At 39.6% G+C, this 24,114-nt stretch overlaps 2 protein-coding genes across 5 annotated transcripts in view; both read left to right on the forward strand.

Moving 5' to 3' along the window:
* The window catches only part of gk5 (glycerol kinase 5), a 92,297-nt gene extending 76,524 nt beyond the window's left edge, over positions 1–15,773 (forward strand). For both annotated transcript variants that reach the window (XM_041182844.1, XM_041182845.1), the window contains exons 11-16: positions 1,531–1,635; positions 4,265–4,359; positions 10,910–11,013; positions 12,526–12,585; positions 12,842–12,975; positions 13,896–15,773. In XM_041182844.1, the coding sequence (XP_041038778.1) occupies positions 1,531–1,635; positions 4,265–4,359; positions 10,910–11,013; positions 12,526–12,585; positions 12,842–12,975; positions 13,896–14,053 (656 nt within the window). In that variant the 3' untranslated portion in view covers positions 14,054–15,773. The remainder of the gene's footprint in view (positions 1–1,530; positions 1,636–4,264; positions 4,360–10,909; positions 11,014–12,525; positions 12,586–12,841; positions 12,976–13,895) is intronic.
* Positions 15,774–21,449: 5,676 nt separating this feature from the next.
* The window catches only part of LOC121271108 (transcription factor Dp-2-like), a 219,169-nt gene continuing 216,504 nt past the window's right edge, over positions 21,450–24,114 (forward strand). For all 3 annotated transcript variants that reach the window (XM_041176869.1, XM_041176876.1, XM_041176889.1), the window contains exon 1: positions 21,450–21,949. The gene's annotated coding sequence lies outside the window, so the exon portion shown is untranslated. The remainder of the gene's footprint in view (positions 21,950–24,114) is intronic.

The raw sequence follows: 24,114 nt of genomic DNA on the forward strand, positions 1-24,114 counted from the left end.
ACCATCTGACGTGGTAAATGCGGGCTCACTCTTAAGTTTTAAGAATAAATTAGATAGATACATAGATGGAAGAGGTCTGGAGGGTTATGAACTAGGTGCAGGTCAATGGGACTAGCGGAATAATATTTCAGCAGAGACTATAAGGGCCGAATGGCGTGTTTTCTGTGCTGTAGTGTTCTATGGTTCTAATTTGGGAAGAAAGATTTAAATGCAGTCCATTTCTCTGTGAATAAACTATCTGTTCATGCTTCACTAATGTAGAGTTATTAGAATTTTGCAGCAAGACACGGACCATTGGGCAAAACGAGTTTATACCAGTGTTTGTGCTCTACATGAGCCTTCTACCGTCTTGCTTCTTCTGACCAACATATCTGTTCTCTTTCATGTGGGCATCGCTGGCTAGGCCAGCGTTTATTGCCCATCCCTAATTGCCCTTGAGAAGGTGGTGGTGAGCTACCTTCTTGAACTGCTGCAGTCCATGTGGTGTAGGTACACCCACAGTGCTGTTAGGGAGGGAGTTCCAGGATTTTGACCCAGTGACAGTGAAGGACTGGTAATATATTTCCAAGTCAGGATGGTGAGTGACTTGGAGGGGAACTTGCAGGTGGTGGCGTTCTCATCTACCTGCTGCCCTTGTCCTTCTAGATGGTAGCAGTCATAAGTTTGAAAGGTGCTGTCTAAGGAGCCTTGGTGAGTTCCAGCAGTGCATTTTGTAGATGGTACACAGCTCCCATTTTGTCAGTGGTGGAGGGAGTGAATGTGGATGGGCTGCCAATTAAGCGGGTTACTTTGACTTAGATTGTTTCAAGCTTCTAGGGCATTGTTGGAGCTGCGCTCATTCAGGCAAGTGGAGAGTATCCCATCACACACTCTTGACTTGTGACTTGTAGATGGTGGACAGGCATGGGGAGTCAGGAGACAATAGTTATGTAACTAGTCCAATTCAGTTTCTGGTCAATGATAAGCCCCCAGGATGTTGCTAGTGTGGGATTCAGTGATGGTAATGCCAGTGAATGTCAAGGGGTAATGGTTAGATTCTCTCTTGATGGTCATTGCCTGGCACTTGTGTGCCACAAATGTTACTTGCCACTTGTCAGCCCTAGCTTAGATGTTGTCCTGGTCTTTCTGTATTTGGGCATGGACTGCTTCAAGTGCTCTATGGAGAAAGAAACATAGTTAATGTTTCAAATCAATAGCTTCTTATCAGACTGTTCATTTATTTAGCTAGCTTTCCCTTATGTTATTTGCCTCAATCACTCTGACCTTAATTCCACCATAGTCTATGCTGTTGCCATTTAGCTTACTATACCTAACATTAGTTGCATTCATACAAATGGTAGCAATGGTGAACATATATTAAAATAACCACAAGAGCTGAAAATGCTGTTATGACTCCCAACTAGAAGTACTAAGGATTTGCAATTATGGCCATACTAGCTATCCAAAAACAATGTGAATGTGGGACACCTCAGAATGCTAAGTGTACTGAAGTTGTATCATGCTTTTTAATGTAATTATTTATTAATGCAGGCCTTTATCCATTGGTTGGCTGGAAAATTGGATCTGAAATTACATATATAGCTGAAGGAAATGCTTCTGATACGGGTAAAGTGATCCAGTGGGCACAGCAACTGGGTAAGTAGGTTTATTACTGTGGTGCACTTTATTCCTATCTTTGGTGAGAAGATGTAATTGCTCTCAAATTTAAGTTGAACTTTATGTCACTTTTACAACACAAAAACAGAATTACCTGGAAAAACTTAGCAGGTCTGGCAGCATCGGCGGAGAAGAAAAGAGTTGAAGTTTATGTCACTTTTCCTGCCTGTTTGTACTTGGTTCTTTGAATAATATCTTTTAGATCAATAAAAATGTTAACTGCCTTTGAAAAAGCATCATGTTTCCCAAGATTTATTTTGTGAATGAATTTCACAAGTTAAGTAATTTATGTAATAAAAACAGAAAATGTTGGAAAAATCTTCGTCTGTTGAAAGGTCACAGATCTGAAGTGTTAACTCTTTTTCTCTCTCTACATATATGCTGTTTAACCTGTTCAGTCTTTTCCAGCATTTTCTGTTTTTATTTCAAATTTCCAGTATCCGCAGTATTCTGTTTCTCGATTAAGTAATGCATGTGTCGGGAAATGGAATTCCATCCTTCCTTCGTTTCCCTATTTTATTATCCACTATTGTTATCAAGCTTTTCCAATTCTCGTATTGCAAGAATTAAATGCAGGACTGTGATCCCTTTCTACAGCCTCAATGATTTTGTTCAACTGGAAAAAAACATGTTTGCAATTATGTTCTTAATTCTTAAGATGCCCCAAAGCACTTCCTCCACAATGGATTACTTTTGCAGTACAGTCAATCACATGTAGGCATATGTGACAACTTGTGCACATGTTCTTACAAATGACAAAATCAGTGACCAGATAACCTGTCCTTGGTGTTTGAGGGAAGAAGGTTGACATGGATATTGTGAGAATTCCCTTCTCCTCTTCGAGTAGCACTGTGTGATATTTTACATCCAACTGAGCAGACAGATGGGGCTTCAGTTGTTCTGAAGACTGAACTACTGACATTGCAGCACTTTATCAGTACCATGCTGATGTTGAAAAATGTAGTGGGGCTTAAATCCACAACTCATGATTGCTACCAAGTGAGCCAAATTAATTCTTGAAGAACATGGCTGCTGTGTTTTGACCCCTCAATTCTAGATCCCTCAGCCATTGTTTCTACTCCATTTCAACAAAATCTCACCATTTCAACAAAAACAACCCTGATTTTTCAAGTCATTCATTATATTTTGCTGTCTTCGTAACAAGTATCGTGCTGGTGAAACTGCAGTGAACTATCTTCATTGCCTTTTCTATGCTGTAAAGCCCCAGTTTTCCAGCTACAGTCTTAAAGGTTTTATTTAGCTTCATTATTATATGCTGACTTTTATATCCTATACCCCTTGCGATAAAACCTGTTTATAGCATTAATTTTTTATGCCTTTATCAATCTGGAATGCTGCGTTTAATGTTTTTTTTAATATCTCCAACTCCCAAATGTCTTTTTTATTCATTCATGGGTTTTTGTGTGTTGGTGGCAATAAAGTCCATGTACACCATATTCTCTGCATTTTCCCCTTTTGCCAATGATTTTGAATGTGACCTTTGTTTATTGATCCACTCATTTGAGGAAATAATTTTTCTCACTCTTCTCTCTCTACATCTCTCATCATCTTAAAAACCTCTAATAGGTCACCTCTTTATCCAAGGAGAACAGCCCTAACTTTTCCAACCTCTCCTCATAGCGTCCTGATAAATATCTTCTGTACCCCTTCTAAGGCCTTTATGCCTTTCCCGAAGTTTGGTGCCCAGAATTGTCCACATTACTCCAGCTGAGGCCTAACTAGTGATTTATACTGTTCTAGCATGATCTCTTTGCTTTTATATTCTATGCCAATATTTATAAACCCATGCAACCTGTATAGTGTTTTTAAGTATCTTATCAACTTGTCCTGCCACCAGTATTTGTGTATATGGAGACCAAGGTGTTTCTGCTAATCTATACTTTTCAAAATTGCGCTATTTGGAGTAATGTTACTGCCTTCCTATAGGAAGTGATCCCAAAGTGCATAACTTCACATTTCACCACATTGAACTGCATTTGCCATGTGTCTGCCCGTATAGCAATAGAACTCTGAAATTAAATTTCTAGGTTCTCCACTATTTTTTCTGTTTTCCTAAAAATCTTGCAATGTATCCAATCTGGTCTAGCACTATATCTTTCACCCTCCTTTAGATTAATTTAGTTTGGTTAAAACTTTCCTTTGATTTATTACATCTCATCTCACTTGGAACCTTTTCATGATTTACCTCTTCCCCAATATCCTTTTATAAATATTAGGAACTGCAGTAGCCCATTCAGACCCTCAAGTCCACTCAGTCATTTAATTAGGTCATAGCTGATCTGTACTTCAACTCTATTTATCTGCCTTTGCTCCATATCTCTTACTTAACAAAAATCTCAGTCTTGAAATGTCCAATTGTTCTGGCATGCACAGTCTCTTGTCCTTATGCTATCTGAGTAAGGTTTTTACAATTAGATTTTTTGTTATAGGACTGTAAAGAATCGGTTCAACTTCATTTTCATTTTGTGATGAGCATGTTTTTCCAGTCACTCAAGACTGGATTCTAGACTGAATTAAATGACAACATTTTGTAACCTACTAAGCCACCCAATCCACCCTCCTTCATTAGACCTTCGTATCTTTCCAGGTTTATTCTCTGATGTTGCTGAAACTGAAAAGATGGCGCAGGAAGTGCAAAATTCAGATGGCGTATACTTTGTCCCATCATTCAGTGGATTACAGGTAAAAGCCCACAGATAAGTTGTACTTTTTTTTTTCCCTACAGCAATTCCAAAATGTTTGTGATTAATTTAAATACTGTACAATTAACAACTTGTACTAGAATTTTCTCTTGGGTGAGTATGCCACTTGTGTTTTTTTTTAATCTAATGGCTGATTTCAGAAGGCTAGTTATCCTTACACTGCACCTGAAGCTAGCAATGCAATTATGTTTTTAGCTCCTTAGCTTTGACATCTGATTCCCTCAATTTTGATGCATTCACTAGGACAACGGATGTTACTTCTAACTTGCATGATTCTGCCTTCCTCAAACCTTTGCTTGATTTAGCATGGCTAAAACTAGATCCTAACAGGAATGAATACATGTTCTAGCACACTGAGATGCAGTACATTGATGCATCAACACTCTGTCTATCCTGTACTGCTTTTATGTAAAGCTGCAGCAGCTTCAACCTGATTAGTGTGATGTAATTTCCAGTGGCAGACAATGTTTGGAGCAATTTTCTCTTTATTCTTGAAGTTGTTTAAATGTACAATTAAACAGAACTCTTAATGTTCTATTAGTTTCACTACTGTTTATAGGGTAATGAACATACCAACACTATAGTAAACAAAAGTCCAGCTTCTTCAAGTTACACTTTAAATGTAACTAATATAGTAATAAATATAACAACCAATGATCTGTACAATATGTTGACACTTTGGAGACCTAACGTCCAGTAGTGTGAAGTATTAGGACGGGGTTCATGCTTGCAAACTTCTACACAGTGGATTCTTGTTCTCAGCTGTTCGTTCTTGGATATCTGCAAAGTGAAGGTTTTGAAGTTCTCCATGTGGTGAACAGGAAAAAGTTGGAAGGCCAGAACAAAAATTAAACATTGAAGCTTTCCAGTCCATGTGACTTGGTAGCAGGCCACACATGATAATTACAATGTCATGGGAATACCATCACCTCTATGTTCCCCTCTATCTCACACTGTGACTTGCACATGCATCACTGTTCCTTCACCCTCATTAGGTCAAAATCCTGAAATTTCCTATTAGACACCATTGTAGGAGCACCATCAGCAAAAACACTGCAGTGATTCAGTTGGAAGGCCTACTTTCCCAGGTCAAATAGGGACATAATAAATGTGGCCTTGTGATTGTTACCTGCATCCTGAGAACACATAAAAATTGAGTCATAAGGCCAACATGTTGCAAAATAATGAAGCATTTGTGACAAGTAACTTCTTAGTTCTGGTGTTTTAGGCGCTTCTTAAACAAACTCTAAAGGGTTTTGCTTTTAACCTTTTGTCTCTTGTCCATTCAGCTTGTGGAGGAATTGGCCTCAGTTTGTCATGTAATTTCTGCCTTAGTGTGCTCGTGCAAAGTATTGCCAGAAATACATTCATTCAGAGGCGTGGAACAGTACTTTGTGATACAAAATGCGATAAACAGTGTCCAAACTAGCTTAAAGATACTGGTTGGAATTTATGGCGTGCTATGGTTCCCCCCCCACCACCACCCGGCTAAAAAGTCAGCGGGGAGAGTGCCCAGCAGATCAGCTGCCATGTAGCCGTTTAATGGCCAATTGGCTGTTGACTTGGGGTGGCATTTCTGCCCCTCAGGAACAGGAAGGCCCACCTCAGAGTTACCAGCCTATCAGAGGCAGGAAGCGCTCTAGTAGAAGAGGAACGGGTGGAAACACTTTGGATGGTGGGAGGGGTGTTGACCTCCAGTAGGCCAGGGGCCCATTAAGGAGGAGTTGATCCCCACCCACCACTAGCCCATACAGGGAAACCTGCCAGGTTAGCCCCTGGGTGTGGGCCTCTCCTTCTACTTGTTAAATCCCAGCAGTAGTGGGATCAGGGTGATAAATGGGCATTAATTACACAAATGGACCACTGGCAGGCAGGCTCCTGACACCATCCCCGCCACTGGTATAATTATGGTAGGGGCAGGGGTGGGTAATAGGCAGTGGGCAGACCACCATCTAGCTTTTACATACCTCATTCCACCACACACACCCCTACCTTAATCTGCTGGAAGGGGAGCATAAAATTCAGACCACTATCTCATAACAATAGCGCCACAATGTTTATTGTTACTGGTCTCTATGGGATTGTAACTTTCTTTTAAAGACAGAAGAAATTGGAAATCCCAGTTACTTACTTACTGAAAGAATGAAACCACAGAATTTCATGGTTTAAAACAAAAGTAATTTTTACTATACAAGAGCCAAAGCAAACACCAAATACTACCTTAGTTAATCATGTATACTCTCAAACCCATAATCAACATAAGTTATACATAAATTAAGAGGCTAGTTGCAGTCAATTATAAATAATAAATTTCACATTAAATGGCAGATACAACTAGGACAGATCTTAAAAATTGGCACGGCAGCCTACTCAGCATATGGGTCATCAATCTCAGTCATAAAGTCCTTTATTCCGTACAAACTCATTAGAACTGTCAAACTGGAAAAGAGCTGTCCAGCTATGAAGGAAATGCTAAGGAGATGTCCAGGATGTCAAAGCTACCCAGGAAGTGACCAAGGATAATAGATAAGTTGAAATGGAGCGCGTAAGGGCAAAGGGTGATGGGTGGGTGGGGCAAGGGTTGGCATGACTTGGCACTAAATTGGTATGGAGCAATGGGTGTGGGTAGAGGGGCACTAAGTTGGCAATGGAATGGGAGGTGCATGGGGGACATGACTTGGCATAGGTTGGCATGGATGGAGCATATGGAGTGTGGGGGTGATGAGGAGTGAGCGCTGAAGGGATGCGTTTGGTTATTATAATTGTTTATTTCTACACAGTGCTGAAGCACAGAGGCAGGCCTTGCGTCCAGCCTGCCTCCACACCCAGCAGTCTCCTCCAGTCATTCTTGGGTCACCCGCCCTGACACGCTTTTCAGTGCACCACCAGCAACCGCCCACCCCCATCCCTGGCCATGAAAATCCCACCTACAGGCGGCCATTTATAAAGTCGGGTTTGCTGAGCCAGGAAATCTCCCAACTCGGTGAACCTGACCTGGGGGCGAAAACCTGGGCTTTAGTTTCCTTAGAAACTGGAATGTTCCGTTTTCTTTCTCAGTTTCCCTTTTCAGTTAGGGTTTGTCTCTTTAAAAAAAAATGCAACCATTGAAACCACAGATTTCACTCTATATATGTAACACCATCCCAATCTCACAAGTTGACTGCAATTTGCTGATTTTATATGAATATGTTCCATTAAAAATAAAACTTAGTGAGGCCCTGAGTTAGAAAAGGATGGAGAAGAAACAAAGAGCTGAAACTAGTAACAGTAGATAAGGGACATCGTAGTGCTCAGTTTCATTGAGAGATTCTGAGCTGAGCAATCCCCTTTAGAAGATCACTAGGTAAGAGTTAATTGACCTTTTTTCATTGTGCAATGATTTTAAAATGGATTTTCCAACAATGATTTTAAAATGGATTTTCCAGAAATATACCATTATACATGTCCTTTCTATCAAGTTTAAAATGGTAATTTTATCTCCTTGATTGTCCTCTCAACACTTTGATCTCTAGTTTTCCTTTTTGTTTATTTGCCTCTTTTTGCCTAACCATAAGCAACCAAGCCTTCAGCCAACTAGCCCCCACACCATGTCATTCCCTCCCTAAACCCTAATGCCTCTTCATCTCCTGTTAAGATCCTCCTTAAAGCTCATCCCTTTAACCAAACTTTTCATTACCCTATCGACTATTTCCCATTTTATTTCAATGTCCATCTGTTTTATATTTCTGTGATGTCCATTGGAATGTTTTTCTATGTTAAGAGGCATTGTGCAAATGCCAGTTGTGTGTGCACTTCCCCCTCTCTTCTATGTACAGAGAGATTTAAGGGATTTGTACTTAAATATTGACGCGTTTTATTGCAAGCAAATTTCTTCCATTTGATTTGCTAACATATAAACTTTAACTAACAATCTTTAAAACAATAAGAGCCAGTCCTGTTGAATGTATATGGTGAAAAACTACCAAAAACACACATTTCCTTGTCGTCTTCCTACATTTTCAAAACATTTTGACCACCCTAATTATTACACTTGAAAATGTTTGTTTAGATTTTTTTTAAATCTATGGGTCTAAATGACAGAGATGAGATGCTGAGTCCTTCTGAACTTCAGGCTAAAATTCACCAGCCTGTTCCCGCAATCTGAATTTCTTTATCAAGCAATGCTTACTGATAATTACTTAGAAGCTTTGTGACCTCAGCAAGTAGCTACAATACCTGCCATTGCCTGCTTACAACAGTGATCATAAATGCACTATCGGGTTAGCAGCTTAATATCTAGACCTAAAACTATCCATAAACAATGTTATGGGAGCTCTGCTATTAATTTGAGTGTTTTAACCCTTTGAGGAATGAGTAACTCTGCACCACGCAAACTGGACATCTTATTTGCCTCATCTCTTATAATGAAATAGTTAGCGCTTCTTCCTGGTAGCTAGACTGAAACTTGGCACCCACCTCATGGTACATGCCAAGTAGATGCTAGCAATTATTTATTTATGTATTTATTTATTTCCTACCCATCAACATCAACCATAGTTTGAATGTTCTGCTCGTTTTGATGAATAGCCTGTTGACCGTCACGATGGACGTTTTTGCATGAATATTGGTTACTCCTACCACTAATGGTTACTCTAATCACTCTAATGTGGTTGACTCTTAAAAATACCCTCTGAACAAGGGCAATTAGGAATAGGCAATAAATGCTGGCCTAGCCTGTGATGCCCACATCCCATGAATGAATTTTAAAAAAACCTGGACATGGTAGTCAGGAACAAATGGTGTATATCCACCATTACTTCAGCAACGATTTCACTCTTACTGGAGTGGAGGAGAGAAAATTGGTAACAACTTTTTTTTAAACCATAGGCCAATTGGTAGGTTTATGTATTTCCTGTTGGCTGGAAGGATGATTCTCAACTGTTTTGCACGCTAACGATAGTCCCTTTAATAGGTGATGGGACTCTTATAGTAATAATTCTAAATCAATTGAAGGTGTTTCTGTTTAGTAGTTGCTAATGAGGACACAATGCTCCCAATGAATGGAAAGAGAAAGGTGATCTTAATTTTTGATTAAATGATTAATTTCTTAATTTTATTAAGAATAATTACAGTCTATAATGGAAGTTTAAGAATTATGCTTGCCTTGCATCCTAGCATCCAAATGCCACATTCAAGAAATTCAAGTTTTCCCCATTCAAAATATTGTAGATGGTCAATTTATATTGAGAGATAAGTTCAGAATCAAAGAATCATTAATTTACTAAATGTGATCGTCTTATCAAATAGCTGGCATTTCTTAGTGATGGTGAAATTTAGTGATTAAAACTAAAACTGATTAATGATTGACTTTGAGCTGTATTTTTGAGTTGTAAAAGATGAAAATAAGAAAAATTGCAGAAATTTTTTTTCCAGTGGCGGAGAGTTTCAATGATAGCCATATATTAAATGCCACCATCTGTTTGTGGATGTGCTACAGAAAGAGTTTTGTTTCATTTCGGCAGTTACTCAGTTGGCCCAATTTCCCATGTTCATATCCGATGTGAAATTGAAATCAGTTTCGTATGTTAACTCTTAAGTGAATTTATAATCTGAAATAAATGTGTAATTCTCACAGAATATTAAATTATTTTGAGCCATTTAGTACTTTCAATTTTAACTCCTGATTTTTTAAGTCTATTTGGTATTAGTTGTACAAAGTTTATATCATTCCATAGGTTTGTAGATTACAGTGCTAGCCTTGCGTGCCTATTGGATCTAGTTTTCAACCATTTTTTATTCCTTCTCAAACTTTCTCACTTTGAAGGAGTGAATCTAAAAGTGCCAAGTGCCCTCTATTACTTCAACAAATGCCTATTTGTCATGCATGAACATAGACATCATCAGTTTGCAATTTGATGTTTTGGGGAATAGTGGCCATCTGGTTTGATGTCCACATGTATGCATGTCAGCAGAGGAACTAGATATTGAACAGGAGTAAAAACCCGACTGTACTTTTCGTTTCGTTCCTTTCCCTTCCCTTACTAGCATGTGAACAATGAACCTATTGTGCTGGCCCAAATGTTGTCCTGGCTGAGCTTGACGCAGACCAATAGTCAAATCTGAGACCTACCTTGCTTTGTATGGCTCAGTGCCATATCAAGTAACACATTTACCCACTAACTTAATGTAGAGCATTGCTTTGCAGTCTACACTACCACTGAAACATATACTTCATTATAATTCACGCAACTAGCTATGAACTGACTGCTGACAACTATTTATTTTGTGGATTGTGTATATGAAACCTCCTTAATTCTTTTTAAACATCGTATGTGTAAGAATGCATAACATTTTAAACTGACCCACCCTGTAAATTATAGAAATTACAACTTTTACAAAAAGACATAATTTTCCTCCTTTCTTTTACGCTGCCTCTCACTGTCCTCTGTAAGTCATGTTTTTTTTTTAAACTTGATAACCCAAGATACTTTATGTACACAGTTGAACTATATATTGGTGTTAATGAAATAACAATGTTTTCCTTTGATCAGGCTCCTTTAAATGATCCTAATGCTTGTGCGTCATTTATGGGACTGAAACCTTCAACAACCAAAATTCATCTAGTACGAGCAATACTGGAATCCATAGCCTTCAGGTGTGTGGATAAGAAGCAATATGTATATTTGATTGAATATTATAATATGCACTTAAATGGGGGGAAATAGTACTATTTCCGTATCCAGCCAATCTGCTGTATTTAGCCTATAGTATATATTAGTGGAATTTAGAGGGTGTTAGACTTGTCCAAGTTATTCAGTGAAACTGAGCCCATAGATAGCAATTTACTTCTCATGTTTTGAATAAATCTTCTAGCTTTTTTCCCCATGCTGCTGGAGTTTACTTTTACACATTCTCAGTTACAGTCATGCCCAAGTGTCATGGCTAATTGCTGACAGTAATTTCAGAGCCTAAGAACTGTAAGCTGAACCTGTCTTCTGTGGCTGCGTATTGCCAGTTATGGCCAGTATACTTGCTGAAGCATTGCATTATGGTGAACTACATTTCTGGGAAGAGAAACAGTTGGCCTGGCACAAGCTGTCCAATAGAAGTGTACATCCAGCCAGTACTCAATGAGCACCAGTGCTTGTTATGGCAAGTTCCTATGGCTCTAACAGCCATGCTTTCTAAACAAGGATTGTGAAGTACATTAGAAGAAGAAGAAAATAGGGAAAAGTAAAAATAAAATCTCAGCAATAGCCACTGTGGAAGCACATAATGTAGAATTAAAATCAGTGCACTTCAGTAAGATTACCAGGACTACTCCTCCTTTGGTGGACCTGTCTATTTTTAGGTTTCTGGTGCATCCTACTCTTTGAACTCTGCCATTGCCACTACTCAAGGTGACTCATCTTCCTCCCATAGAATTCCCAGGGGAAGTTGGCAATTGTAAGGGTGAACTCGTGTTGGCCTACTTTGTAGATCATTTGACGCAATTTGGAGTTTTTATATAACTTTTCTGTTAATTTTGCAGCATTCATGCAAGCAAACCTTGCCCTCAGCAAAAAAGACAGAAAATGCTGGAGAAACTCAGCAAGCCTGATAGTATCTGTGGAGAGAGAAACAGAGTTAATGTTTTGAGTCCGTATGACTTCTTCAGAGCATGAGCTTTTGTCCTCTGCAATCTTTGATTTTCTGTAACTTTCCCTTGTAGACTTTAGGATTGAAAGTCCCCCAACCCACTTGTAATAATCTGCTCACCGAATTTAACATAGTCTTTGCAACAGTTACTGGGTAGCAATTTTATAGATCACAACAGCTAATGGCGCCGGAGAGATGTGAAGCATAAAAGATTCAGTTAAAAGAACCAATGCGACTGTTCCCCAATTTATTAACACTAGCTGCATGACATTACATTAATCAGTAGTGGCCTTTAAATCACGCACAATTTGAATCTACTGTTTTTAATATGTACTGCTGATAATTCACAGTGAATGTGTGTTGTGCCTGTTGATCTCCTGAGCAGCAGAATCCACCTGAACTCTAAAACAAAATGAATAAAATTCATATATTTGCAACAATTGTACTTATACATTAAAGTGTATGCAATTCTCTCCCTTGGCATCTTGTATTTTAATATTTTTGACAATTTATGTTTTGTTTCGTTTAGGAACAAACAACTTTATGACACAATGCTGAGAGAAATCCACATTCCGATTACGTGTGTCAGGTATGTGCTATTGAATATCAGAACACTGGTTTACACTATGTATTTTGCACGATTGGAATGCTGCATTTTATAATTAACCAGTGAAAATTGCAGGTGGCAGTGGAGAAAATATCCAGTTTTTGCTTTTACAATGTTGAATAGATTACGTTTTTTGCTGGTATGGCTGGTTATTTGCTGAGTTTTACCTGATAAAATATGAATTCTGTTACTTGTTTATGTCTTTGGTGCTAATGAACTTTTGTTTTGTTGTGTACAGGGCGAATGGTGGTATATGCAACAACGAGTTTGTCATGCAACTTACCACAGATCTGTTTATCTGTGATATTGAGAAACCTAAACGCGTGGATATGTCGAGTCTAGGGGCAGCCTTTTTAGCTGGCCTTGCAATTGGTATGTCGAAAATAATGAAGTCTTTAGTATGCTATTTTATTATATAAAATGTTGTCAATTATTTTCAGAAATCAAAGCTTTATTTGTAACATGGCCTTCTGTTGTGAGTTCTTAATGTGACAGTAAACATTATTATATTCGATTAGAGGAATTCCTTTATTAACATTTGAAAACAAATGTCATTCAAGTGAATAAGTATCTTGTCACCCCTTAAATTTATCTACTTAAAAGTTTCCCTGCATCCCTCCTCCCTTTCTTCAGCATCATTGTATCTTTTCCAAGTCATGTACCAATCTGTTACCAAGTCAGTAGCTGGGCACACTTTGTCCGGGTCTCCATCAACAGGTCTAGACTGAATATGCTCGAGAATCACTTTAATCTGATTTTTTTTATTCCTATAATAACGCTCTTAATCCTTCCCTCCCTAACATCACTGTGGGTGTACTTTACACCATGTGGTCTGCAGCGGTTCAAGAAGGCAGCTCACCATCACCTCTTCGAGGGCAATTAGAGATGGGCAATAAATGCTGACCTAGCCAGCGATGTCCGCATCCCGCAAATGAATTTAAAAAAGAATAAAATTATAGACAGTGGGGAATCAGAGATGCAAATTAGTCTCTTACTAAAATAAAAGCAAAATACTGCGAATACTGGAGATATGAAATAAAAACACAGTGATGGAAAATCTCAGCCAGTCTGGCAGCATCTGTGGAGAGAGAAACAGCGTTAATGTTTGAGTCCAACGTGACACTTCTTTAGAACTCAAGTTCCGAAGAAGAGTTATATTGGACCTGAAATATTAACTATATTAATCTCTTATTCTGTTACAAAAGCTTGGAAGATCCTTGTACTATTTAAAAATAAATCTCTCAGATTTTTGTATATGTTAATAAGTAAAAAAATGTTTAATTTTGTTGCAGGGTACTGGGGCAGCAGGGAAGAATTGAAGACCATTAGATCTGTGGAAAAGACTTTCAAACCTCAGGCTGTGTTACATCACTATCAACCCACCATAGAGAACTGGGAATTGGCTGTAAGACGATCTATGCATTGGTATAATAAAACAAAGCAGGAGTGAATTTTTACTTGAATAAAATGTGGCACTGACAAGTTTCTTCTGAAGATGTTCCAAATACATGTTTGTAATTGACTCCCTTAGATAAGACTGATTATGATTTATCTGAAGGGAGAATATAGAATACTGTGAGTCTTGTTTAATTTTTGTAATAGATATAGCTGTGGAAACATCTCCTAGTATAGAACCATTTGTGCCTGCATCAATATGTATTGAAATGATGGCAATTTCAAGATTATCTAAACTTTCAAATTCTTCCCGGCACCATTTGTCTTTGCAAGCTAGCTTGCATTTAAATGGCTGTCAAAAAGATGCAGTCCAAATAAGTGATAGTTGAGCAAGAGTGCCTGGCATTGGTGACTTTTGAACCTGTGACCATTTCAATGAAAGTCAGGTGCACTACCACCATGCATGTAGGCTGCTTTGGTCATTGTAACTTCTGGTCCTGAAGAGTATTCTGAAAGCATTAGACTTTCAACTTGAAGCCAGGGCATTAAACTGGTATTGCAGAAAGGCTGTAGAATTGGGAAACTACCCAATTCTAATTTCCATTGAAATCAATAAAAAGGAAAATTGTGTTGGTTTCTATAATATCTGACCAATAAATTACAACTGTGACTACATTTCACAAGCACTTCAGTGGCTGTAAGATGATTTGCAACATCTTGAGATTGTGAAAGGCACTATATAAATGCAGGTCTTTTTTTTGTTGGGTGATATATCAGATTTCTACCTCTAAGTATTTTAATCTGGAATAAATTAATGTGTGCTTTATTATTGCTATCTGAACTAAAATCTGCAGAATAGCAGTTTATGAATTACCACTGTGTGCCTTATTAGACTTTTTTATTATAGTTATTTGCATAGAGATGCAGACTTAGCTTCCATTTTAAATTGTAAAATTTAGATTAACCCGAACAAAGAAAAGTATTATGAAAGCTTAAATATTTTTCCACATGATTTCAATGTAGTACTTGAGAAAATATTAAAGATACTTGATTTTTAAAAATTGTTCAAGTTACAAATGACAAATTTGAAAATGGTTAAGCCATCTTCAACACAGTTGAACTCTACAATGTCTGTTTCATTAGTAACTAATGGGCTTAAGTTATTACAGCACTCCATTTTATAGTTTAATTTCCTTGGGGTTATGAAACTTGTTTGAAGCAATGACTTAACTATTTCCTCTTGTTCCTGTTACACTAAGTTTTTACAGTATATGGCCACTACCTCACAGTAAGGTGGCTTTCACTTCAATTTTATAGTCAGTACATTCCATTTAAACCTGTGCTGCCTCTCCATTCGATCTTATATATAGTTCCAGTAGTAAGTCATGTGTAGCAGCACAGGAGTAAACTGCTGTTTCATGGAATGATAGGGTGTGGATTTCCAATACTATTCCTATTGTCGATCACATTCATTCCATTGGGTGATGCTCAGTGTAAGTTAAATATTTCCTCCTCAAATGGAAGATCAGAGGACTTTCATTCCAGGCTGCTCTTGTGCAACTGCGAGCAGCCAGTTCAAAACCGTTGTCAGAGGCCTGTAAGCAACTTACCTTCTTAGGCTCTGTTGTGGAGAAAATGTCTGTTTCGTTTTTCTTCTTAGGGCTTCTCTGCACCACATGTTTAAGAAGTAGAAAGGATCATTTTCATATATTCCAAAAGTGAAATGTTTGTACGAACCGATGTGCAATGGCAAAAATAAATAGTTCTAAATACAACAGTGGTGTTCTCGCTCAGATCTTTTTATTAAAATTTGCCTGTTCTGAAACTGATAATTATGTAAAGGAGTGTAGAATATGCTCTTGAATGATCAGGAATTGATACCAACAGCAAACTATTTCCATTCATGACAATATTCTATAGTAAATAAGATCCAAAATAAATGTGGCAAAGCTGCCTCTCCAATTTTTAAACATAAAATGCTTGCAGTAGGAGTAAAAGCGATACTAATATCTCTCATAAGCTTATAAGATTTCCATCCCTTTCAAAAAAGTTATGCCAGTATTTTATCAATATGTTCATTAAATGTAATATGTCCTTGTTCAATTGCACATCTAACTCACACATGGAACTTTTTGAGTTTCAGAAACTGAATCTAAACTGATCAGTTGACTTACTAGAAATGAGCTGTATAGCAAACACTTCCCTCAACTTAGTCTATTGCATTCATTGCTCCCAATGCGGTTTCCTCTACATTGGAGACCAAACGCAGACTGGGTGACCGCTTTGCAGAACACCTTCGGTCTGTCCGCAAGCATTACCCAGACCTCCCTGTCGCTTGCCATTTCAACACTCCACCCTGCTCTCATGCCCACATGTCTGTCCTTGGCCTGCTGCATTGTTCCAGTGAAGCTCAAGGCAAACTGGAGGAACAACACCTCATCTTCCGAATAGGCACTTCAGGCCTTCCGGACTGAATATTGAGTTCAACAATTTTAGATCTTGAACTCTCTCCTCCATCCCCACCCCCTTTGTTTCTTCCCCCTCCTTTTTGTTTTTTCCAATAATTTATATAGATTTTTCTTTTCCCACCTATTTCCATTATTTTAAAGGTATTTCCACCCATTGTTTATTTCTACTTTTATGCCCTTTTAGTATTATTTCACCCAACCCCCATTAGAGCTATCTGTAACTTGCCTGTCCTGCTCTCTACTCTTAATTAGAACATTCCTTAGATAATATCACCACCTTCAACACCTCTTTGTTCTTTTGTCTGTGACATCTTTTGGTTATCTCCACCTATTACTGACTGCTTGTCCTAATAACCCCCTCCCCTCCTTAAACGAGCTTATATTTCACCCCTTTCCTATTTTTACTTAGTTCTGTTGAAGAGTCATGAGGACTCGAAACGTCAACTGTTCTCTTCTCTGCTGATGCTGCTAGACCTGCTGAGTTTTTCCAGGTATTTCTGTTTTTGTATAGCAAACAATGTTGTTTGACCATTTTTAATTTAAATTCAAGCAGGTCGTTTGTTGGGATCCACCATAAACCACTTTCAAAACCCTGTGCAATCTAATGGGATTTTTTTCATCAAACAAAAATGCTGTTTACTATAATTATTGTTTAATAGATAATAAACAATGCTTTCTGCCCAGCCATTTTTGCTTAATAGGCATTAATGTGTAAATAAAAGGTTGTGTTGGATATATTCAAGAATTAAAAGAATTATTTAAAATTTCAACTACTATATGAATGTTGTGTATCTGTGTCATTATGTCCTTAGCATTTGAAGTTTATAATTATCACTTTTTTTGTGGGAAAGTAAAAGATTACAGTTAACAGTAATTAAAATATTATACTAGTAAACTAGACAAGCCCTTACATTAGGATCTAGTCACTGAAACAGGTAGCAGATGCCACAGAGTGCAAAGGATTGGAGAAACTCAAAGTTATGGAGCTGGCGGAATGAAGATGATACTTCCAATGGTAGTTTTAAAATTTTAATGTGTGCATTTAGTTTTCAGGTATGTTTATTTTTGATCTTTGGTCTAGGGAGAAGTTTTGTAAAGAATGACATCATGGGTGGGATTTCTTCTCCATTCAAACTCTGCATGCAAGGATATACCCATCATTATTAAGGGCTAAGTTACCTGCCACATTGCTCCTTTTAAGAAAATTGCATGCTGTCAATTTTTTCCCATTTTGTTATAATTGAAGATTTTGTGAGTGGCTGCACCCTTGGTTCACACCTACAGCAAATCTCCTTTGCTTTAAACATAGCAAAAAAAAATTGCTTTGATGAGCAGTTGATCAGTATTAGTTTTATGATCCCAGAGTTCATAGAGAAGCTCTTTCAAAGTTTCTGGTTTGTTTTATAGTTTTGTCTGCAAAGCTCTTACACCATACTTCACTGACCTATTTTGAGAAGAAGCCCACTTTATTTACTTTATATGTAGAATCAAAGCACAGGAGGCTATTTATCTTATTTTGGCTATTTGAGAGAACTATTCAGTTATTTTCATTCTCTTATACACTGCAAGGTTCTCCTTTACAAGTGTATGTTTCCCTATTACAATTTCCTATTTAATTTCTTTCATGTTTTTTCATGGGATGTAAATGCTGGCAAGGCCAGCATTTTGTTACTCATCCCTAATTGTCCTTGAGAAGGTGTTGGTGAGCTGCCACCTTGAACCGCTGCAGTCCTTCTGGGGTAGGTACACCCATGGTGCTTTTAGGACAGGACAATTGAAAATGGATCCACTAGCTTTTCAGGTGGTGCGTTCCAACATTCATTCCCTTCACCACTGACGCCACCTATAAGAAGCACTGCAGTACCATCTATAAGATGCACTGCAGCTTACCAAGGCTCAATAGACAGCACCTTCCAACTCATGACCTAGAAGGACAAGGGCAGCAAATGCATGGGAACACTACCAGCAAGTTCTCCAAGTAATGCACGTCCCTTCACTGTCGCTGGTCAAAATCCTGGAACTCCCTTCCTAACAGCACTGAGGGTGTACCTGCAACACATGGACTGTAGTGGTTCAATAAAGTGGCTCACTACAGCTACCTCGAGGGCAATTAGGAATGGGCAATAAATGCTGGTCTAGCCAGTGATACCTGCATCCTATGAACAAATTTTTTTAACAATTCCAAATCATTGTAACTTGCTGTTTGCTACCATTTAATATCTGGATACATGTATCTCAATAATTTCTACATAACCTGGCTTGAGTTTTCTATGTCCATTAGTGTGCGTATTTTAGCTGCCACTTTGGACCTGAGCCTATCACTTCTACTTTCATTTTGTTTTCACTTTTTTTTAAACATTACCCCTCCTAGACTCCTCGCTTCTGCCATCATTCATTTCTTCCTTCTCGGGTACTCTGTCCTCCCAAATCCTTACTCCAACTTTTTGTGCTTCTTGACTTTCCTACATTCTTGATGCTGTCCCAGGCTTGCCCTCTTCAAAGAGTCCATTGAGACACTTGCCACTTCCTGCTTATGAGCAACAACTGCATCCTACCCTCATTGACTTTCCCATGCAGTGTGCTTGCTGGGGAATAATCTTGACAAATCTCTTTCCTGTTCAATTCACTCCTCCCAGTATTGACCCTATGGACTCTGCCTATGATTCACCGTCCTTCTGCATCTCCCTCCAGAATGCCTGACCGTTTGTTAACAAGCCCCTTATCATCCAGAAGCTCATTGTGGACGATTGCATTGATTTTATGACCTTGTTGGAAATCTGACCGAGGGGTGACAACACTAAATAAAGCCTCTCCATTTGGGCTAAACTTTCTACCACTTGCTCTGCCCAGACTCTGGTGGTGGCGTGGTTCTTGTCACCAAATAATACCTTGGTCTGTGCTTCTACTCCTCTGGTGCACTTTAAGCATCTCACCTTATTCCACCCATCTCAATTCTCACATCACTAAAAGTAACAACATTTAATAAGGCCATACAGAAATCAAACACATTTCTAGGGGAATAGGATTAAAAAACTGAATTTATGTTAAATTAAAATAGACTTTGGTTAGATTACACTTGGAATATTACAAATAGTTCTTGTCTCCATAATATAAAATGGATATGAAAGGCACAAGGGAAGGTGGAAAGATTTACCAAAACAGTATCAGAACTGAGATTATACCCATCAGGAGAGATTGTACAGGCTAAGGCTTTTTTCTTTAGACACGACAGAAGGATGACCTAATACTGGAGCTCCTCAAGGTTTTTTAAAGGGTTTGATAGAGTAGACAGTGAAATTATATTTCCACTTGCAAGAGAAACCAGAACCAGAAACATAAGATGATCACTAATAAATCCAATTGGGAATTCAGGAGAAACTTCTGGACCCAGATTGGTTAAAATGAGGAACTCTGCCCCAAGGAGTAAGCAGTTAAGGCAAGTAGGATAGATGCATTCAAGGGGAAAATAGATAAGCACATGGGCAAAGGAATAGGATGATATGTTGATGGGGATAAATAGAGGATTGGGCAGAGAGTCTGCACTGTAAATGCCTTACAACTGAAGCAGTAGAATCGAAGTTGTAAAATGTTTTTGTTGCTTTGGGAACACAATGAACTTAAGCAGATTTTCAGGAAACTATGTTGCACAGGAGTTGGAGAGGTTTAAGAAATTAAGGACACAATCCTCTTGTACAGTGGAAGAGGTGCTAAAGGAATCATAACCGCAGACTCTTAAAAAAATGAATCTGAGATGCTGAGGATAAAAATTAATGTCCATCATAATGGAACAAAATGGAATATATGATGGCCATTTGCCAAGCCCATGTTTTCGACTTTTCACAGTGGAGGTAGAGCAGGGGATAATGGGGAAAGGGCCTGGACAAATGATCGAAATTGTAGGTTATAGTTTCAGGGAATTTGCCGCCTCCTGTTGGTCTCCTATACTGTAATTTTTTTTCTAAATATCTGAAAAGGAGGGATGTAGGGAAAGGGCGGGGGAGTGGCAGTTCGTAGGAGAACCTGCATGGGCAGGATGGGCTAAGTGGCTGCTTAGCTGTGCTGTGACGATTCTAAATTTGAATTCTTCTGCCCAATGATGGGGGAACTCTTGTGAAAGGTTTTCTCGGGGGATATGCCCATTTATTAACAGTTAATATTTTCTCCAGGATTTCGTTGCTGTACTAATGTCCTTTATGTTTTGCTGTCCCCTCCCACCCCCACGAATTGTCTCCGTTTCATTATTTCTTCCCCTTATGCAGACGACACCGCATCAGATTCTGTTTCCGTTGTCTTTCTTTCTCTCCTACTTGCAGTGTGGCATCATATCCCGACTACATTCTTACTATACAGTATCCATTCCATTGCCCTGACGGTGATGGGACACCCACACTTGTGTGCACCTATTTTTACCCCTTACTTTAATGACTGAATTTTAACTGTTCAGGACTATGACCTGAACAGTTCCAAGTATCTTTGCCATAACTTTATTCATGGTCCCGTGACTGAACCTGTTCTTTCGCTTGTGCAATATGCTGACTCTGTGTTCCATCCCTACCCCAGCTCCGCTTTAATCCCCGCTTTATCCGGCTGGTTGCATTTATGCTAGCTGTCCACATCTCAGTTTTCAATCCTCCTCTGATACTCCCCCCGTGTGTTTTGCCCTGGGTTGCTTCCTTTGCCCTGGATTACTCCCTTTGCTCTGGGCTGCTCCCTTTGCCCTGGTTTGCTCCCTTGGCTCTGGGCTGCTCCCTCTGCTCTGAGTTGCTCCCTTTGCCCTGAGGATGCCCTGGGCCGGCGCGCGCTTCCTTTGTATCCATTCGGGGGCCGCACTGTAACCATTTGTTTACAGCGCAGACCCGCCGGCGACCAATCGGAGGGCAGCTCTGCGGCCAGGGCGGCCAATGGTTGGGGCGCTGCTGTGACGCGCGCGGGGCCTGAGCCAATGGGGTGCGTATGCGCGCGGCGCAGTTGGGGGGGGGGGGGGGGGGGGAAGCGCGAGCGGCGGCTGGATGTTGTCACATTGAGGATCCCTCATTTTGTGTTTGTTTTATTTTCTCTTTGGATTTATTTGTGACATTTAGTTGGCGGATGCTCATTTGTTTACTCGTTAACCTTTCTGTTGAAGTAGCCCGTGAATAATCGGAACCTTTTATGGAAGAAATTTCTCTCTCCCCCCCCCACCCCCCGTCAATAAGCAAAGAATGTGTTTTGTTTCTAATTTTTACCAAGGTTAGAAATGAGTGCTTTTAAGAAGAAAAGTTTGTTTATTTTTTGACTTCGACGTTTCCTTTTTGTTCTCCACACCCCCTCCCCTCCTCCCCTTAATCCGGAAAGCCCAGTAACTGAGGAGAATTGTGGAGTGTCCGGGATTTTGCTCGAAGGCTTCGATCTGTCGTGGGTGTTTAGCAGGAGCGGATCTGACAGACTGTGCCAGCTGACTGCTGCTAACTTCCCGGCGAGTTATTGGAGCAGATAAAAAGATGGTGAGTGGCTGAGGCAGTTTATCTAAACGGGATCCCTGGGTGGGGAGGACGTAGCCAGATGAGGATGCAAGCAGCCCAGAGCAGAGGTATAGGCACACTACTGTCTTTGCAGGGTTGAGCCCCCTGAAAGAAATTGGGAGCATTTTTAATGCATCTCTTGCTTATATTTTCTTTTGCCACCCCGCTCGCTGGTGATCGAATTACATTTTTGGACGTGTACATTGCTTGTTTAGCTTTGATATTAAATGCACATAAATGCACCACAACCAAGGTTAATAGTTTTCTGAAAAGTAGTGCATTCAATTGCGTGTATTACTTTTCCGGGTTGGGATGGTAAAATTGTCGGTCAGATAGTTACAGAAATAACTACTGTAACAGCCAAAATTAGAACTTTGCGTGAGACACTTATCAAGTTTTTTTTTAATGTATGCTTTTACAGGATGTGGGCATCGCTGGCTAGGCCAGCATTTATTGCCCCTCTCTAATTGCTCTTGAGAAGGCTGTGGTGAGCTGCCTTCTTGAACTGCAGCATTCCCTGTGGTGTAGGTACACCCACAGTGCTGTTAGGAAGGGAATTCCAGGATTTTGACCCAGTGACAGTGCAGGAACGGCAATATATTTCCAAGTCAGGAAGGTGTGTGGCTTGGAGGGGAACTTGCAGTTGGTGGTGTTCCCATGTGTCAGCTGCCCTTGTTCTAGATGGTAGAGGTTGCGGGTTTGGAAGGTGCTGTCGAAGGAGCCTTGGTGAGTTGCTGCAGTGCACCTTGTAGATGGTATGCACTGCTGCCACTGTATGTTGGTGATAGATGGAAGTTTAAGGTGGTGGATGGAGTGCCAGTCAAGCAGGCTGATTTATCCTGGATTGTTTCAAGCTTCCTGAGCGTAGCTGGAATTGCACTCATCCAGTAAGTGGAGAGTATTCCATCACACTCCTAACTTGTGCCTTGTAGATGGTGGACAGGCTTTGGGGATTCAGGAGGGGAGTTACCCATTGCATAATTCCCAGTCTCTGACCTGCTCTTGCAGCCACAGTATTTATATGGCTGGTCCAGTTCAGATTCTGATCAATGGTAACCTCCAGGATGTTGATAGTTGGGGGGGGGGGGGGGGGGGGGGGGACACAGTGATGTTAATGCCATTGATTGTCATGGGGAGATGGTTGGATTCAATCTTTTTGGAGATGGTCATTGTCTGGCACTTGTACCACTTATCAGCCCAAGCCTGAATGTTGTCCAGGCCTTATTGTCCATTTGGACATGGACTGCTTCAGTATCTGAGGAGTTGTGAATGGTGCTGAATATTGTGCAATCATCAGTGAACACCTTGATTCCTGACCTTATGATGGAGGGAAGGTCATTGATGAAGCAGCTGAAGATGGTTGGGCCTAGATCATTACCCTGAAGAACTCCTGCAGTGATGTCCCAGGACTGAGATGGTTGACCTTGAACAACCACAACCATCTTCCTTGTGCTCGGTATGACTCCAACAAGTGGAGAGTTTTTCCCCTGATTCCCATTGACTTCTGTTTTGCTCAGGCTCCTTGATTCCTCACTTGGTCAAATGCTTCCTTGATGTCAAGGGCAGTCACTCTCACCTCCCCTTTTGAGTTCAGTTCTTTAATCCATGTTTGGGTATAGGCTGTAATGAGGTCAGGAGTTTAGCGGCCTCTTATATTTTACTTGTATAATCTCATTTGCCTGTAACTTTCCGCCTCATGTTGTATTGCAGCATTGGCAATTATTTTTTTAAACTGGTAAATCTTTTAAGCAAAATCAAAATACTGTGAATGCTGGCAATCTGAAATTAAAAATTGAAAATACTGTAATACTCAGCAGGTCTGGCAGCATCTGTGGAGAGAGAAAGAGTTAACTTTTCAGGTTGATGACCCTTCATCAGACCCTTTTCTGCAATTTGATCTGTAGTGGAACAAACTTGCTTAGATATTAGTGGCAACATTAGCAGTGGCAATAATCTTTTCAAATTACATATTAATGTTTTGCTGCAAGCACAACAGCTCAATGAAATCTGCAGAGCTGCATTCAAAGAATTAGACCAGGTGAAGTTGTTGTTTCCCCTTCTGAAGACAACTTATTTTTAAAAAAACTGCCAAGGTCCTAACCTCTCTTCCTTGCTACCTCTCCCCTTTTAAGATGCTCCTTAAAACC

This window comes from Carcharodon carcharias, chromosome 2, assembly GCF_017639515.1.
Source record: "Carcharodon carcharias isolate sCarCar2 chromosome 2, sCarCar2.pri, whole genome shotgun sequence".
In the NCBI taxonomy this organism is placed as follows: Eukaryota; Metazoa; Chordata; class Chondrichthyes; order Lamniformes; family Lamnidae; genus Carcharodon; species Carcharodon carcharias.